This window comes from Vicugna pacos, chromosome 6 (assembly GCF_048564905.1).
Source record: "Vicugna pacos chromosome 6, VicPac4, whole genome shotgun sequence".
In the NCBI taxonomy this organism is placed as follows: Eukaryota; Metazoa; Chordata; class Mammalia; order Artiodactyla; family Camelidae; genus Vicugna; species Vicugna pacos.
Window position 1 is genome coordinate 38062930 of NC_132992.1, and position 20472 is coordinate 38083401.

Consider the following 20472-nt stretch of genomic DNA (forward strand, 5'->3'; position numbering starts at 1 on the left):
GTAACAGATGGGTAAACAAGCTCTATATGCTAGCATGACAGCAACATGTGATCTCCATAAGTCAATTTCAAGTGTCTTCCTTCCCATATCAAAGGTTGATTTGCAAAGAAACTCTTGATTTCAGTCTTGAGGACCAGATTTGAGAATCATTATGTTGCCAAATGTTGTACCATTACCTATTTTATTTCTCTTTTTTATTAAATTAAATATCATTGGAATTACACTTTCAATTAAAAACAAATTAAGTCAGTTTCTTGTCAAAAATAATAAAATGCAATAAAGACATGCTTGACTTTATCAGCATATGTTTTTCATTTAGCAATAATCAAATTACTCCTTGAGGAATTCTAAGAGGTTGAGATTTGAGATGCAGTATCAAAATGCAACTCACTACTCCTAAAACTTGTCCTACCTAGAGGGCAGAGAAAAAATATTACCTTAGCCTTACAGCCATACTGCTTCTTTTTACAATTTTAATTATATATTGAGATAAGAATGGGATAACAGAGTACACATTTCTTTTGTTAACAAAACAGCATGCTAGACTGTAAAGACTTAATACCAATAATCTTATTTATTATGTACCTATTTACTAGGCAGCTTATTTAATATTTACACATATTATCTTCAATCCTCAAAGAAATCTTAGATAAGTCACAACCATATATTCAAAAGCTAGCAAATTTGTCTAGTAAGGTCACTAAAAGTCATTTATGCATAAATTGGTGAAGACCTACATACAGTCACCAAAAAAAAAAGAGTAATAATAATTGGCAAAATAAAGTTTTAAATTTCCCTTAATGTTTTTGACAGGAGTCTGGTGATACAGAGCAACACAGTCACCAAGTATGGGGCAAGTTTTCAAACTATTAATAAATAGTTTTCCAGCTCCACTCCTACCCCTAAGCCCCACTCTCACATACACACACAGTATAGTTTTCACAGAGAACTATTAAATGCATCTTAATCCTGGACCTAAAGGCCCAAAGTAATTCACATTTGTCAAAACAGCCAATCATCCAGTTCTTCCCAGCCCAAAGTCTGCAAGGCTTACTCAAAGGATATTTACTTGTGAAAACTGTTAAATAGTATACACTTGTAAGAAAAGGTTTTTAGTTCTGTGCACTGACAGGAAAAAACATAAAACAGAGTTTCTCTTTTGGATTATGAGATATAAATGAGGTCCCATTTTTTCAGCTTCCAATGCAAAATACAAAACAATACTTCAGCTTCTGGAGGCTATCTGTCAATAATTAGGCTTTCAAAAGTATGTTTCAAAACACACTTAGACACTTGGATAATATACTACATATATATTATATAGGTATTACATACATATCAAAATATAACCCTATTATAAACTAAATTTAAAAAGAAAATTTTAAATATACAGTATTAAAGTGCTGTATTACTTTAAGAATCACTTAATGAACTGACAAATTCTATACTTCATAATTAAATCAGAAATCAACAGACAAACAATAATGACAAATATAAAACCTGAACAAAAAATACACGCCTAAGACCCATACACCATCATTAAGCCTTAAAAGGATTTTGTTGTTCCACAGATGTTGGCCTGGTCAAGTAGCTAATTACTTCCAGCTTTTTTTCAATCTTTGTAGCAGAGTAGCTCAAATTAACAATAAGAAGTAAAATGACACTACAAGGGTTTAAAAAAAAAAACAATTAAGAAAGCAAAACAACTATAAGCAGAGCACAGCTGCTCTTTAACCAAGGCACTATCCTTTGTTATTCCTTTAATGAGCTATGTTGTATAAAAATCTCACTCATTAGTTTCTTAGGTCAGGTAAAGGACTGTGCAAAGTAAAACTATATGCCAGGAGTCTTACAGATGTGCATTACTTCATTTAAGAAACTCAAAAGGGAAATATGAGTCATCTTTCTAATAAGATAACAGGCAAAATAAGTGGACAGTCATACTAATTACATCCCACATTCCTAAATTAATACTGCTTGTTTTAAAAAAGTGTGTGTGCGTGTGTGTGTCTGTGTGTGTGAGGAGACAGACAGACAGATGATGTACTATAAAACCAAAGTATTTGTACCTTTGGAATACCATTCTTTGCTTCAAACAATTCCTTCTTGGTCTATATATTCAAGGTTCTTTTGATAATAGAAAGTAAGAGTGTTTCAAAGTGAAGTCAATTACTGTTACCATTTTTTTTTTACCATCCAGAAAATAATAATCATGCACGCTAGCTAATATGATACATCTTTATATACAGTCAGCCTCCAAGGTTACATGCTTGCAAAGTAAAGAAATAATCATGATATAAATAAAACCTTAGGCTAACATTTCTAAAAAAGAAAGAATTAATTTTACCTTTATAGTCATACATTGCTACATACAGAAAAGCAACACTAGATTTTTCATCTAAACTGAAAGAGTAAAAAAATTCTTTGGTTATATAATTCAATACACATTTAGGGTATATTTATGTTAAAATAAAAGTATTTTTGTCAAATGACCACCAACATTTTTCAAGTACAATCATGTCTGCCACTTTTCAAACCTACATAATTAAAGAAAAACTACACACTAAATTCTAAATAATGACAATAATAACTTAAGGATTATTTCTCAGGACAGACCTCTCTTATTCAGCCTTGTACACCTCAGTTGCTCATCCCACAGAACATGTTCCATGAATGTTGCTGATATAAAGTGAATCGTCAGCTAATACTTCCAAAGATTTAAGTCAGTCTGATCTCTATTCGTACTTAGGGAACTCAAACATATCATAGGAAAACTCTCTTAACATGTTGTAACATTATGAATGTGGAGGACTCAGAGAATCAGAATTCTGCTGTAAGCTCATGACTCCACTCTACATGGTAAACTGTAAATGACTTCAAACTTCCAGTGCTCTCCTAAACATTCATTTCCCTCCCTCTCTCCCTTCCTCTCTCTATCCTGTCATCCTTCCTCAGAGTTGGTATCCTGAGAAAGTACTTTAAGAGAATCTGAAATAAGAAACAAAGGACCTCCTCCCACATACTTAACTCCACATAGTCCCCCTTCACCATTTCTACTGTCACAAAGCAAAGAGATCTCTGCTATCCCGTGACGGATATTCAGCCCTCTTCGTCTTGTTTCTGTCTAGGGTGATAACGTATCTCAAGATAGATATATACATAGATAGATGAAAACTTTTCTATCTAGACCCACCATCTAGTAAAGACTTATTTACAGGATCCGGTATATAAATAATTCTCAGATCCACATCTCTAAATCTAACTCTCTTTTTGCCATTAAAAAAAAAGTGCAAGTGAGACCTTTTCTTTGGCTACCCCGAGCAGTCAAACTTTTCAAAGTCTTAAGAGACAGAAGAACCACTAGAATAAACACAAAAGGAAGGAGTTCCCCTTACAAATCAGTCACCAGGGCTGAGATTTTCTTTTTCCAGGATTTCTCCAGGTCTCTCCCCCAGAGCTCTGGCTCAGAACTCTCTGCTCACAACTGAACTCCCGTTCTCCTTCTGCCACAACATTTTGGCATTCTAAAACATATTCCACACAGTGAATCCATCTTTCAGATGTCCTTGGTTTGCTATCTCTATGTAGAAGATTACTGAGACTCCCACTAATTTGAGTTCATTTTAATTTCAAGGCCTTTTCATAATTTTACTTACTCTGAATAGCCTAGCTGCTACCCTCAGGCCCACTGTGTTCCATAGGTGCTTGCTCCCTCTCTTGTTCCACACGCGTATCACCTCCTCCTCCTAACAGCACTCTGGGGAGCTGCTGAGATAACTGGAATTCACTCTTCATTCAATTTCCAGTGGCAAACCTCTTGAACCATACGTGTTTCTCCATCAAGATATGTGTATATGCATGTGCATGGGGAGGGAAGAGTGTTAAAGCTGATCAAAAACAGTCTGTTGATATTAATTTGACTCAATTTGAATATTACCTGGAACTCTATCACTTGCTTTAAGATTTAGGCAAGCTAAAATTCTATACAATTACGTTAGCTTTTTGAGAAACTTCTTTCACATTGTTTATATGCTCACTCGGTGTTGTCCTTTAATTAACTGGTTTGCACCCTAATGGAAACTGTTGTAGACTACAACTTTCATTGAGGGAAGGCTTTCAGTGTCTATGAGAGCGCTCCTGTTCACCTGCAGCAGACATTCCTCAATACTGATGAGAAGGCGCATGACATGACTTGTAGCAGAATTAGACAAAATTGGTCATTTACGTGGAAGTTGCAAAAAATTGAGTCATGTGTACTATAAAATGTCACTCCATTCAATAAACAAAACTTCCTGGCACTCACTGTTACCTTAGTCTGGCCTCCAGAACTTCTGTAACTTCACAGATTACTGATTTTTCCCTGAGGCTTTTCCTAATATTCCTGTGCTCAGTGCCACAATTCACAACACGCAGGTTTAGCAAACTCTGTTCCAAATAGTTTAGCGAAAGCATTCATGATTATTCAAGGGATCATTATAAGGCAAGTACTAGGCAGCCCTACAGGGGTGAAATTCAGCACCTTTAGAGGCCTCTGTGTCAGACTCTAAATCCTGTCTGTTTATACTAAGAAGACTGGCATCATGGCCCCCTCTCCTTTATACTCTTATCACCCTCTTTCATGTACCATCCCCTCTGGATGGCTACAGAAACAACCTGAAATTCAGAATTGCACTATAAGCAGTGGTGAGCGGGCCAGGTCTCCTCCATGGGTGGCCTGATCCAGGATAAGGGCCCTTTTTCCGATCCTGCCTTTGGTGGCCGCTGTCCAGAGTCCCATAGCATCAAACTTAAGGACACAGCCAGCCTTGGGTACCCCTATCATTTAAATGACTGTGCCTCCACTTCAATGCCCCACTCTCAGTGCCCCGGGGATCAAAACCAGGAAGGTAGCAACTTTCAGATTTATCGTTACTTATCGTTGAAAAATTTGTTCCCGTGTTCACACAGGGTTGCAATAAAAGACAAGGAGGTAGGTAGCGTGGTCTGGTCAGTTGTTCTCACAGCTGGCCGAGTCAATCATTCTCTCTTAAAAGCTTATTTGACAGGTGAGAAATTCCTCCTCTCCAGATCATTTTAGGAACTTCTCAGCATCCATTTGAGCTAGGAGAGGGGCCTGAAGGGGAAGGGAGTGGTGCTGAAACCGTGCTACGCGTGTCCCTGGGGGAACTCTGGTGCCGGAAAGATTTCAGCGCCAGGAATGCGCTGGTCCAGGGTCCAGAGGGAAGAGAGGGGAGAGCCAGGAAGTCTTAAAGGGAGGAAGAGGCGTGACCAGAAAAGGGCAAGATACCTGGAAATGTCCAGATAGGGATGGAAATGGGTGAGGAGGATGCAGACTGGAGAGAAATCAGGACTGTAAGATGATGGGACAAGGGGAGAACTAGACAACAGGGAGTGCAGCGCCTCGGATGCAGGCGTCCAACCTCGGCCGGTGCCAGACCCTTCTAGCGCGCCGGCAAGGCTGGCTCCCGGCCGAGCCTCCGGAGCCGGAAAGTTGGCGCGGCGAGGGGCGGCCGGGCCGGCAGCGCCGGCAGCGCCCCCTGCGCGGCAGGGAGGTGCCCGGCTCGGAGCGGCGCGTCGCCTTACCTTCTGGTCGACGATGGAGCAAGCCATCTCCCGGACGTGCGCCAGACTATAGTCCCCGGACGAGTCCTGCAGCAGCAGCACCGGCTCGCGGCTCAGGCCGATCTGCAGATGGAACGAGATGCCCCCGGCCGGGGCCGCGACGGGAAGCAGGAACGGCGCGGGGCCCGGCCCCGACCCCGGGACCAGCGCGGCGGCCGCTGCCGCCGCCGCCGCCGCCACGGGCAGCAGCGGGCTGGGCGGCCGCAGGACAGGAGGGGCGCTCATCGCTCGGCCGAGCGCGCCGAGGGCCGCGGGGCCGGGCAGCCGAAAAGTTTTGCTGCCGCCGAGCCGGGAAGCTTCTTTCTCCAAGAGCTGAGGCGGAAAATAAAAACTTTCCGGAAAAGTCCTCGCGCGGGGGTAGGGCGAGGGGATGAGGAGCGGGAGGGGAGGGGGAGCAAGGAAAATGGCCGAGGCGGGAGGACTGCGCCGCCAGGAGCGCGGGCGACGCGCGGGGGAGGCGCCGCCGCCGCCGCCGCCGCCGCCGCCGCCGCTGAGGAGCAGCCGCTGAGGCGCGCGCTGAGGGACGGGGCGGCGGGTCAGCGCTGCCCGGGCGCCGGGCGGGGGCGGGGGCGGGGGAGGGGCGCGAGGGGCGGGGAAGGGGAGCTGGGGGCGGGCACTGCGGAGCCACCACCCGGCGGGCGCCGGAGCCGCAGGAGCCGCGGCCGCGCGGCCGCAGTGGCCGCAGGGTGCCGGGTCGCCGCCCCCTCTGCCCGAGGTTCCGGAGGCCTTGAGCCTCCCCCGGACGGGGCCGGACCGAGCGGCTGGGCCCGCGGCCGTCTCCGCGGGTGTGGTCCGACCTTCCCCATCCGGACTGTCGTCTCCTCTGGCCCGGCCGCCCGACTGCGGACGGAGGGGACGGGGCGCACCTCCTCTGACCCGCTGCCCGGGGCCGCGAGCTTCCCAGTTCCCACAGTCGCCGCCACCTCTTCCGAATGTCCGAGGACCACGCATTTCTACCAGTGAGGTGACCTGTGCTGGACTCAAGAATGCTTAAGCTTGCGGTTCTCCGTGGGTCTTACCTTCGGAGCGTCAAGGGAGGATGAAAATAGGGGGTCCTCGGAAACCCACTTACATCCCGGCTCTTAGGAGTCCTAGGGTTTGTTTCTAAGGAGGGTAGGAAGCCAGTCCACGGAAATGTATTTAAACCTGTCAACCTTTTTGACTCTGACACACCCTATACCCAACCCCACCTACTCCACAGAAGCTCCCAAGGCACCAAACCAGACAAACACAAGTCCCTGAACTAAAAAGAAAAGGCATTGTCTATATAAAGAAAGGAGGAAGGTCTGATGTGGCCTCTTTCCCTTTACCTAATCCTTTGTGTCTGATGCTTTTACTTCAGGAGCCTCAGAAACCGCTTTCTTTCCTCAAACATCCCTTTAAAGTCGGCTTTATAGGAGTGATGCTCCCAGCGCCACCATCAAGGTTGGGCATCATTTGCTTTAGGGTTGTTTCTTGTTGCCTTTGCTGTAGTTTTGGCGGGGGTGGGGAAGTGGGGGTTCCTGGAGATGAATTCTTATCTCCCACCAGGCTGTGCTTCACACACTGCACAGGGTGTGTGATTGCACAGGTGCACAGGGCCCTGACCTCTGAAAGGCCCTGCTTGGTGTAAGGCTCTGCCACAATGGTCTGCTGTCTGTCACCATCTTAGAATGCTTAATAATTGTTTCCATTTTGCAGTGGGTCAGTCAAATTATGTAGCCCACTTCACTTCCCTAGTCCTTCCCCTTATACAGCACAAACACACACACACACGCACGCACGCACGCACGCAAACCAGTATGTATGTTTTCTTTTATATTCAGTTGCATTTTATTTTGTTTTGTTTCGTTTGTTTACCTCAGTCTGACCCAGGACATGACACTGCAAGATGGTTTCCTCTAGAGCCTCATTCCCAGGGTCAGTAATGCAGCCCTGAACGTCTTTAAAGACATTGTCAATCACCACTCTAGAAGAGATCTGAATTTATTCTCTCTGGATTTGATGGTGTGAGAAAGTCCACATGTGTGTTGCTTGTTTTCCTTCTTACTTACTTAAAAAGTGGTTCTCTTCGTCCCATGGTAGAGTGTAATTTTCCTAATGTACCAGATTAAGCTAAGCTAGGAGAACGGTGGAATAATTCTTAATGCAGTGCCCTTCTGAGGATTTTCTTTTTAACATCAAAAAAATGTATTTCATTTTACTTTGAAGTTGGAATAAAGTCAATATTCCCACAATTTCCTATTACCAGAAGAAGTTTGCTGGTCTGCTTACAAGGGCCTTACAAAAAGCTAGTTTTGCCTGAGATTCAGGAGAGCTGAAGACATTCATGTTTTCTAGATACAGCAGTGATGTATTCAGGCCTTCTTCATGCCAGGCACTACTGACACCAGATGTGCAGCTGTAAGAATGGACAAGGTCTCTACTGTAACAGATCATAGTAAAATGAAAAATAAAAGGAAAACCATAACTAAGACTATTTCTGATAATCATAATTGCAATGAATAAAAATAATACAATAGTGATGAGAGTGACTTGCGGGGAGGATGGTGGAAAAGGAGGCACAACTTTGAACTAGGGATGAGAGAAGATTTCACTGATTTTACATTTGAGCCAAAACCTGGATAACAGAAAGGGGCCAGCCTTAAGAATACCTGGGGGAATTAAAACTAAAGACATAGGGAACAGCTATTGCAAAGGGCCTAACACAGAAATGTACTTGGCATTTTCAAGGCACAGGAAAAGAGAGGCATGTGCCTGAGATGACTTTAGAGAGCTGGTAGAAGCCAGATCACAAAGGGTCTTAAAAGCCATGGTAAAGAGTTTTTTATTCTATTCTCAGTGCACTGTCCAACCACTGGAAGGTTTTTTAAGTTGGGAGTGATAAGATTTAAGATTTAGCATTTTTAAAAAGATCACTCTGGCTCTGTGTATGCAAGAGTCAAAGCAGAGATATCAGGTAGGATATTAGCCCAGTCTAAGGATATCTGTGGCTTGTACGACTATGGTTTGACCATGTTGAGTCTGAGATGCCACTAGACATTCAACTTAGAAACAACAGCTACAGTTGAATATTTGAGCTCAGACTCGAGGAAAGAGAAGATAAGAAACACATTTGGAAATCATTACTGTGAAGATGTTTCAAAGTGAGATTACATGAGATCACTAGAGAGAGAGGGCTTAAGGCAGTCATCAGATGAGACAGGAACTTAGATGTCCTACTTAGGAAGAAAGTAAGTGTGGAACATTAGCTGCCTCTTATACTCTAATTTCTATTAAATATGAAAGATTCTTGTAGGATGTTAGAAATAATTGAGAAGAAAGCAGGGGCATGGAAAGAATTTTAATTCTGGAGAATCAGAATCACTTTTAAGAAGATGGTAAATTACTGAATGCCAAAGAGTGAATAAAGAGAAACAAGAAGGAGAAGAAAAAAATCTCAGAACCACTGGAGCTCCTCCATAACAAGCAGAAAGTTCCCATGGAGTTCATTATTGCAATTTCTATAGTAAACACCTGAGATTTGGCAGTTTCCTAACTGCACCCACCTTTTGCTGAATAACAAAAGAATAACGGATAATTCTTGAAAGAGACCTGATGTACATCTCTGGTGACTTCAAAATTATACATAGAAAACTTGAAGGATTTGAGAGAATTCAGTGATTTTAATCCCTTTTGGGTGTCTGAACTTTGGAAAAGAAAAAAGTATGTAGAGAGTGATTAGCTGCTATATACATTATATTCATGAAATTTGGATTTTATTTTTTGAATCATGGCTAACATAACTGAAATAATGGACTTCTAGCAGTGGCAGGGAATACCACCTTAGAAGGAAAGTTCAATACCCAAATCAAGACTCCCTGTACAATGATTTGAGTGTGCAGAAGTATGCAGAAATACTTTTCAAAGATGGATGTTAATCCTTCAGGATGTTCTTCAAAAGGGGGCTGAATGTTGAAATAATTTTGGAAATAAGTGCATACATTTTCTTGTTTATAGCTTATAAATTAAATTAGCACTTAAATTCTTAATACAAATTAGCATTTAAAGGCACTGGGAAGTCCTACAGAAGTTTTACTTCATTTAACCCACTACTTTCTAGATATTTTTGACCTCAGTACTCCCATCATTTGTTATTGTTGTTTTTATCACATAGCATATCTTAATGTTTCACATAGCTAGTATTCCCACAGAACACACTTTGGGAAATGGTGTACCATACAACAAATGTAAAAGAATTTAAGTTAAAATTTGAAGGTAAAGACATAATTAGATAATTAGATACGCTGGCTCAGCTAATTAAAAGCAGATACATTGAAGAAGAGCATGAGTGGCAAAAACAGATGCATAATATTGAGAATGCCCAGCAATTTACATCAGTAATTAGAGGATTGAGAATAACCTGATTTGAATAGGAGTTAGTCTAGAAGCACCATGTGCTTTGTTCAAATGAAACAGCGGAGAAAGAAAAATGAGTAGAAAACATATGCAAATCTATGGCTGAAAGGATCTTATCTTCTAGTACAACCATTTTACAGCCTAAAAAATTGAAGATCAGAGAAATTATATACTAATGTGGAAATAGGAAATTTGAAAGAGAAAGTGTGGTCCCAGAATGGCCTTCTTTTTATACAACTGATCACTGGAAGTTGTAAGCATGAGGGTAATGGATGGATGAGATGATGGATGATGGATGGATGGTTGGATGGATGATAGATGATTAATGTATATGATAACCATTTTATATTGTTATTTGTTTGCTTAAGAGTGTTCGCTACTGATACTCTGTAAGACCATGCGGCACAAAACTGGCACAACAGAAGAATAATGTCCTAATGGAGATATCAACCATATAGTCATCTGCCAAAAATATTATTCTGCTAAAATCTGAGCATGGGACAAAATGTTGCCTTATCTCACTGATAATTTCATGGAAAATAAAAGAGAAGTGAAACTAATTTTTGCCAAGGAGAAAAACTGATATATTCTTTAAGAAAGCAGATTTCAAAAATTCAAAGAAAAAACAGATATGATCCTAGAGTCAGAAACCCCAAAAAAGGACAGGAGGCCTTGAAGACAAGCATTTAACTATAGAATCACAAATGACCCAGGTGAGGAATAAACTTTGACACTTATGTGACTACACTTTAAATTCTAGATGAGTACAGATCTGCAAAGACAATCAACAAAAACCAGACATAAGCTATATGAGCAAGAGTAAATAAAAATAAAGGCTATTTTAAGCTAAAAGCAACATGTACTAGCTATATGTAAGAGTGCTAAGTTTTTAAACATTCTCCCCTCAAATAATTAACTTAAAGGCAATAACTGAATTTTTCATTTTAATTTTTACTTATGTGAGGTTAAACATTTTAATGTGCTCATTGATCACTTGTACGCCTCCTTTTTGAATATTATTATTCTAAGTTCCTCATACATTTTTATATTGGAATATTCCTTGTCTGCTTATTAAAGAAGAAGAGATTTTCATATATAAAGAATGTCATTCATTTGTTATATATAAAGGCAAATGCTTTTTGCCATTAAGCTTTTAATTTTTTATGGGGTTATATCTTTCAGGCTGCTTTAGAAATGTCTTTTTCTGTCTTTGTTTATATTGCCTAGAAAGGCATTCCCTAATCTGAGATCAGAAAAACATTCATCAGTAATTGTTACTTTCCATTATTACTCTGACTTATTTTGCTTTTTAAGAACTTTAATCAATCTGTTAGCTATCTGAGTACATGTACTAGACCTATTTTTTTCCTAAAATGTCAATTTTCTCAGCTGTTGGAGGACATTTTTATTTGCTTTTATATTCATCAGGGGGCTAGTAAATATAGATCCAGCTTCCAGTGTTTAGCTTAAAGTTTTTAAAAGTATCTTTAACCCACATTTCTCTAATGTTTAAAGTCATGAGTGTATTGAACTTTAAATTTTTTTGTCTAAATTGTTGAAGGTTTCACTTTTTGCACACATACAAAATACCTACATTTACATTCCTATTTTATACCATGATTTTGTTAGACTTCATCCTGAAACATCATTCCTTCCTGGACAGTAATAACTTTGACTCTGCTGTTCAAATAAGAACTAAAATCTGCTGGCTCCAAGGTATTAAAAAATTTGCTCAGGTCCCCTGTGAAAAACAGAATGACACACTTTCTCCTTGGACTTCAGTATACTCAGAAGGCTACTGCTTAGAGTTGCCAACTCTAATTGTGCACATCAGCTTTTATTAAGTCAACCCAAATTCAAATTCAGAACCCATTAACAGCAGCAGATTTTTTTTTCTTATAAAGATGCAATTCTTCTAATCCTATTTTCAAGGCCCATTGGTTCCAGGGATACAAACTTTCCCTCCATTCATATTGGATCTTATTTGTTTTCACAGTCAAATATTCTCCAGCCATGAATATCAAATACGTCCCATCAGTCGATAATATTCTGTAACCTAATTTATTCTCTTTAGTACATGTCATTTTGTGAGACTTTACATTCTATTATTCAGTACATTTTGTAAAGCACTGACTAAATTTTGAAAAACTAATAAGAAGGAATAAAGGAAGTACAATTAATCCAAATTTGCTTTTTGGGTTCCTTCCTGGAAAAAAATATTTTTGAGCTGAAATTTCTTATGTGTAGTTTCTTGCTTGATTTGGAAAATGAACTTTTTAAGGGAAAGAAGTTGGCAGATTCATTTACTCATGACATAACCAGGAAAAATAGTTTTAATAGTTTAAGAAAAAATAATTTGCTTTTCTTGGCTTAGAAACATTTTAAATGGTATTATTTCTAAAATTCACTTATTACTATAAAATTCATATTCCACTGGGATGAAAGTCTGCATTTTCTTTATTAATTCTTATCCTCAAACATACTATCCTAAACGATCATATTGCAACCACAGTAAACTTTCTTTCCCATACTTTACTACTTTTTCTTGAATTTACACATTTGTTGTTACATGCATTCAAAGTAAAACTCTCTACCTCATACAGCTCAAAGTAGAACATTTACTTCTTGAATTAAATATTGCTTTTATATTTATTTGAAATATATAAATCCTTTATACTTATACATACTATATATGTTAAAATATATATTTTGTTTTGTTCAATAAATTAGTCATCCAGATTGTCTAGGAAAACTGAACTCCTCATAAACTGAAAAAGAATCATTATATTTCAGAATGTATTCAAGAAAAGAATTATGTACTTCTCTTTTAGATAAAAGAACATTACAAAGTGCCTTAACCTTTGCACTTTGGTGCTCTGGTTAAATGCCAAAGTCGACAAGTGCAGATAATGAGATCTGAATGCTTGTTAGCGTGTCCATGCTACAGCAGTCCTATCTCTGCCAACACATTTTTGTCTTCTCTCTATTTTATTTCAGTACATATTCATCTACATCTAACCTTGCAGTTGAACTTTAAAAAATTTAGTTATGAAATAAATTTTACTTGCTTTGGAGAAACAAAATAATTGAAGTCACCTATGAGGACGATTCATTTAACCTTTATTTCCTCTATCAAACATAGTTTCTTTTGTTTTTATATAAAATGTTAAATACTTCATAGTTAAATGATAAGTGGATTTAGGTGGTTTTAATTTATGATACATCATCTGCATCTTTTCAGAAAACAATAAAGCCATTTTAATAATTAGAAAGTTTTTAACAAAAGAATTAAATAGCACAGATATCTCGAGTAATATCCATGATTTCTGCTGAAACTTTTAGCTCTAACCTTCCTCACAGGGAATACAAAAGAAATGAAAACAAGGTATTTTCTTTATTCTTCTCATCTAATTTTAAATAAAAGTTTAGATAAAATCATCACATGTCCATATTACACAAGATATAGAAAGAAACTTGATTTAGAATGAGCTTCCTGAGGGCAAGACCCTTGTCTTACTCACTTTTTTCTACCCCTTAGCACCCGAACATAGCAAATGCTTATTGCAATTATTGGAATAAAACTATCCAACTACAGTTAGAAGACTTAAAATTTGCAAATTTTTTTTTCAAGATACTAGCCATTTATGCCCACATCCTGTTCAAAAGTTCAGGTCACAAAAACCAACTCTAAATCAAACAGACATTTCCTTGAGGGACTCAATTAATGAGGTCCCAATAAATTATATTCTTGTGATCTAGTCTGACATAGTTAGCTCCCTGTCCTGATATGCTTTTAGCACTTTCTTAGGGTTTCTACTCTAGGACCGATCACATTATATTGATTTTACTTGATCCTATACCTGTGGAGACCATTTTGTAATCATCTATACACACCTCTCCTCAGGTGTCTCCAGAACCAATTATTAAACCCGATATAGGATAGATGCTGATACTTGGTAATAGTTCAATAATTGTTTATTGAATGAGTCAATGACTTGAGTTTAAAATGCCTTCTCAAAATGGATTGCAAAATCTAATGGCCTAGCTTCCCCCAAAATCAACTACTTCAGCAGTGCTTCTATTTTGGAATAGCATGTATCATTCTCTTACTTATTATAAAAGTAATATGTGTTAATTTGGAAAATTTGGAAAAAGCAAAAATCCAAATAAAAATCATCTATCACCTCCTATGTTGATCTTCTCTTCTATTTCTCCTATGTGAGTGTGTGTAAGGAATAATATTTTTAAAATAATTGTTTATTAATCTGATTTTAAACTTAATATACTAAAGTATTTTTCTGAAGTTATTAAATATTCTTCAGAAATATCATTTAGGATGGCTGCAGAGTATCCTAGAATATGGTTTATGACTCCCTATTGTGATATTTACTTTGTGTCTCTTTTTGCTAGAACACTTTTTAAAATGTGAATACTACTACTACTACTTGGGCAGAAGATATATTTATAAGTTGAAATAAAGATTTAGAAATGCTGCAGGAAAAAGATATAAATAAGACTAATAAATTATCAGAGGAATTAGCTGTGCTAACAAGGATTATATCTAAGGCTTTTTAAATGGAATCATTTAAACATGCACAAAATTTCAAAGGATTTATAATGGTAAAATATACTAAGCTGACATAAAAATCTAAAAAAACTTTTTTTTTAATTAACAAGACAGTTTGTAGGTTTTTAAATTGAATATTCAAATCAAATTTGACACCTCAGGAGAACATCAGTTCTGCTGTCAGAAATCAAAACAGTGATGTATGCTATATTTATAAAGTAAGTGAAAGAATATATATGTATTTTTACTGTATTTTATTATGACAGAAATTAATTAACTTCATGAAATATCATTGACAAGTGAAACTGTAAAGTATTTGCTTTACTACTTTCCTACCATCCTTTTTGTTAATTGGCTAGAAATATCAGTGGTAATCTAATTTTATTAATGCTAAAGTATAGTACTTTAAAAATTATAAGTACATAGTTCAAAAGCAGATGAATAGAGGATGTTTAAAATGGATTTTTTAAACCTAGTTAAATTATGTTTTAAAAAAACTTTCTATTTTAACAAATCAATCCCATTTTCATGATTACAAAGTCATAGATTATCCATTAATGATACAATTGATGGTATAATCTAGTTTTTAGTTAAAAAAAATAATTAAACAACACAATTCTTTTGGGCCTATAAAATTTGCTTGGCTTAATCCCAAATTATGTCAGTATAGTATCTCTAACTGACCTGTGTTTCAAGGTCCTGTTAAACTGCATATTTGCAGAGCACTTGGGCAGCCCACTGCCTTGAAAAAGCATGAGTAAAGCTAGCTTCTTCTGAACAAATATGTCATACACACACACACACACACACACACCCCACTGTACTGTATTAGCCAAACTAAAACTATGGTCACTATAAAATAGCTCTTCTGGACATAATCTAAAAATCTTTACTTAAAGAATTTATTTTTAATGGCAGAATGGCGAATGTAGCTGTTATGGGCTGAATTGTGTCCCTGCTAAAATTCCTATGTGGAAGCCCTAACCCCCAGGACCTCAGGATATGGTTGTACTTAGAGATAGGGCCAGTAAGTTAAAAATAAATCCTCAGGGTGGGCCCTAATCCAACCTGACTAGAGTCCTAATAAGAAGAGGAGTTTAAGACACAGAAAGACTATGGGGGATTCATGCCCAGAGGTACAGCCATGTGAAGAGGCAGCAAGAGGGCAGCCATCTGCCTCCAGAACCGTGAGAAAATAAATTTCTGTTGTCTAAGCCGACCAGTCTATGGTATTTTGTTATGGTAGCCCTAGCAAACTAAGACAGTCACATATAATATGTTAGGGTAGAATGAACATATTTTAATGTCTTCATACAGAGCACAAAACACAAAGGTCTATTTTCTTGGACCACTAGGCACAGACTACAATAGCCTTTCTTTCCAATGTTTGACCTTTTTAGTTTCATCAGAAAAGTGTGGGAGGGAAGCACATTATTGAAAAATGGCAAGGAAAAATAGGAAATTGCTTAATAAGATAATGTATCCCTGAACTTAACAATTCACAGAAAATTAGAATAACAGACTCTTTTTAATCAAATCAATTTTTTGTAACAATTACATGTATGAGATCAATCTTGGTTGTTACTGTAATTACAAATTGGATAAAGTTTATCCTTTAAGGGATGAATATTTTTCAGGATTTAAAAAGTGCTTTAAATAAAACAAGGGAAACCATTCTCAGGTGGTATTTTATATCTTTTAGAAGGGATATTAGGTGGTCTTATTTGTAGAATTTTAGAAGTGGTATTACAGAACATCTTACCTAACTGCTTCATTTTAGATGTGAAAAAAGGAATACTCCAAATCACGTAAGTTAGTAGAAGAACCAGGCCAAGAAATGAGTCAACAGTGCTTTCATTACACCAGTGGTTTGTAATCTGCATCTGGTTATGCACCCCATGAGTAAAAAAAATTGAATATGTACCTTCTATATATGTGTTTGTATATTTACCTATAATTTGTTTTGTGCATTATTATATTAATGTTATATGATTGGTGCAAAATATATACAAAAATAGAAACTCAAAAGAACATTTACAAACAGGGCTTCCAGGTCTGGATAACATGGAGTAGATACACTTTTCCATAGTCTGCCTGTTTCAGCTTAAAAATGCTGGACATAGCGTATGGAAACAAAGGGGGACTCTGAAAAGTAGAGAGAATACAGGCCAACTAGGGACTCTGAGACCCAAGAAATAACACAAAATTAATCTGACTGTGTTTTATTTTTGCCTCGTATGTCTGAATTGGGTGCTAGAGAAGCCTGGAACCTGGAAATACCTACGTATGTAAACAAAAAAGCCCTTGGGAGAGCCTGCTTTCTGTAGCCAAAGCATCAGGAAAAGGGAAGTCCAGTAAGACAGAAAACTTTGAGATAATAACTGCCTTATTCTAGCCTAAAACCATTGGAAAAACAGTGATCCACAGCCATCATCAAAGGCTGAGCGGGAAGCCTAGATTTCAATCCTCATCACCTGACTGCAGCCAGCACCGGGAGAAAATATTTGCCAATAGTATGACTGATAAGGGGTTAATATCCAAAATATATACACAGCTCATACAACTCAATAACAACAACAACAAGAAAATACTCCAATTAAAAAATGGGCAGAAGACATGAATAGGTATTTTTTCCAAAGAGGACATGCAGATGCCCAACAGGTACATGAAAAAATGCTCAATATCGCTAATTATCAGGGAAATGCAAATCGAAACCACAATGAGATGTTACCTCAAACCTGTGGAAATGGCAATCATCACAAAGAACACAATTAACAAATATTAGCAAGGATATGGAGAAAAGGGAACCCTCCTACACTGTTGGTGGGAATGTAAATTGGTACAGCCACTGTGGAAAACAGTATGGAGGTTTCTCAAAAACTAAAAATAGAACTACCACATGACCCAGCAATTCCACTCCTGGGTATATAGCTGAAAAAAAACAAAAACGCTAATTTGAAAAGAAACATTCACCCCAGTGTTCATAACAGCATTATTTACAATTGCCAAGATATGGAAGCAACATGTGTCCATCAACAGATGAATAGGTAAAAGAGATGTGGTATATATACAATGCAATACTACTCAACCATAAAAGAGAATGAAATGTTGCCATTTGCAACAACATGAATGGAATTGGAGGGTATTATGCCAAGTAAAATAAGTGAGACAGAGAAGCACAAATATTATATGATATCATTTACATGTGGAATCTAAAAAATACAACAAACTAATGAATATAACAAAAATGAGACAGACTTACAGATACAGAGAACAAACTAGTGGTGACCAGTGGGGAGAGGGGAAAGGGAAGTAGGAAGGGGCAAGATAGGGGCAGGGGATTAAAAGGTATAAACTATTAAGAATAAAATAAGATACAAGGATATATTGTACAACACAGGGAATATAGCCAATATTTTACAATAACTATAAATGGAGAATATAACCTTTAAAAATTGTGAATCACTATATTGTATACCTGTAACATATAATATTGTACATCAACTATACTTCAATTAAAAAATAAATTTTAAAAAAGGCTGAGCAGGAAAGCCTAGACTTCAACCCTCATCACCCCACTGTAACAAGCACTGTCCCCAACACACATACAGCCCCCATCATTTTACCCCTGGGATGATATCGGAGAAAGCCAAGTGGGAAGCTTGGACTTTTAATCCTTCCAGCTGTCAACAATCTCCTATCAGTAGAAAGCACATGGTGAACCCAGATTTCCACCCACTTTGAATGTAATGAGGCAAACCTTCCCCTACTGCTGGAGTGGTGTAGGCAGTGGCCTAGTGGGGAGCCTAAAATTCCACACCCATTCAGAATGAGGTAAGCCTCCTGATTGTAGAGACAACAGAGACTGACCAAGGAATTGGACTTCTATCTCCACTTGTCAGTAATCACATGGCACCTTTCATCCTCTTCTCACACAGTATCACAGGAGACTGCTAAAACAAGAGATATAAGTAAGATCGAGAGTATCCTAACAAAATACCTAAAATGTCCAAGATACAACTGAAAATTCCTGTCACAGCAAGTATCAGGAAATCCTAACTTGAATGAGAAAAGAAAATCGATGGACAACACCATCAAGATGTCAAAGATGTTGGAATTATTTGACAATGGTTTTAACTGAGACATTATAAAATTGCTTCATGAACAATTACAAACATGCTTGAAATAAAAGAAAAATAGAAAGACTCAGAAACAAAAGAAAAGCTTTAGCAAAAAAAAAAATAACAGGAGGAGAAGAAAGAAAGAAAAATCAAATGAAATTTTTACAATTGAAAGAAACAATAACTATCCAGTAAAATTTCACTGAATAAGCTAATTAAAATGTCAGAGGCGAGAACTAGTGAATTTGAAGACAGAACAACTAGAAATTTCCCAGTCTAAACAAGAGGAAAAATATACTGAAACAAACAATAGATAAACAAATAAATACACAGAGCAACAGAGCCTAAGCTATCAGTGGAATGAAATGAAGAGCCAATACTTATGCCACTGGAGTCACACAAGGAAGGAAGAAATAGGGTGGATCAGAAAAAGTATTCAAAGACATAATGGATGAATATTTCCCAAATTTGGAAAGAAGCAAGAGGTACAGTATTGTTTAAGTAATGAAGGAAAAGATTTGTCAACCCAGAATTCTATGTCCAGTGAAAATATACCTTTAGGAAAAAAGGGGAAATCAAGGCATTCTTAGATAAAAGGAAAGTAAAGAGAATTTGTTGCCAGCAGACCTACCCTAAAAGAAAGGCCAAGTGAACTTGCTGTAACAGAAAGGAAATAATAAATGAAGGAAACTTGGAACATAAGGAAGAATGAACAATGGAAACATAAATATATAGGTAAATTCGGTAGACTTTTTTCATCCTGTTGAGTTTTTAAACTAGATTTGATAGTTCAAGGGAAAATTATAAAATTGCATGATGTGGTTCTACATAGAGAAAATAATTAAGGCAATCATAACTGTGGAAGGCAAGGTACTTAAATGGATTTTATCCATTCAAGTGGATAAAATATTGATGCCAGTATACTGTAATAAGTTATGTATGTATAATGTAAAACCTAATGTAAGCACTAAAAAAAAACTATGCAAAGATGTACACTCAAACACACTACAGATGAATCAAAATAGAATGATTTTTTAAGAGTTGAAGTAACACACAGGAAGGCAGGAATAAAAATAGAAAAGAAAAACAGAAGGGATAAATAGAAAACATGAAATAAAACAGCAGGTGTAAATCCTAATAGAGCAATAATTACATTAAATGCAGATGGTCTAAATATGCTAATTAAAAGGCAGAGATTGGCAGGGTGGATTAAAAGCCACAACTCAGTGTAGGCTGTCTGTAAAACTGACTTCAAATATAATATTACAGAAAATTTTAAAGTAAAAGGATGGAAAAGATATCCCATGCAAATATTAATGAAAAGAAAGCAAGAATGCCTATATTGGTATCAGATAATGTAGACTTTAGAGTGAAAAAAATTACCAAGGGTAGAGAAGAACATTACATAATGATAAAAGAGTCAATCCACCAAGACATAGCAATCCTACATGTAGATGCCCCAAACATCAGAACTGCAAAACGAGTGAGGGGAAAAACTGATAGAAGTGACAGGAGAAATAGACAGATTCACATTTAGTGTTGAAGAGGTCAATGTCCCACTCTTAACAAATGATAGAACAACTAGGCAGAAAATCAGCAGTATATAAAAGAAAGAAACAACACCATCAAGCAACAACACTGAATTCACAATTATAAAACACTCCACCCAACAAGAACAGAATATGCATTCTTTTACAACAACACCCATGAGGCATTTATCAAGATACACCATATCCTGGGCCATAAAATAAATCTTCACACAGTTAAAAGAATTGAAATCATACA

The 20472-nt window shown here is 37.6% G+C and overlaps 1 protein-coding gene across 2 annotated transcripts in view; it reads right to left on the minus strand.

The window, feature by feature from the left end:
• Window positions 1–6153, minus strand: part of PRKD1 (protein kinase D1) — a 272532-nt gene extending 266379 nt beyond the window's left edge. For both annotated transcript variants that reach the window (XM_072962880.1, XM_072962879.1), the window contains exon 1: window positions 5584–6153. In XM_072962880.1, the coding sequence (XP_072818981.1) occupies window positions 5584–5847 (264 nt within the window). In that variant the 5' untranslated portion in view covers window positions 5848–6153. The remainder of the gene's footprint in view (window positions 1–5583) is intronic.
• Window positions 6154–20472: the final 14319 nt, after the last annotated feature.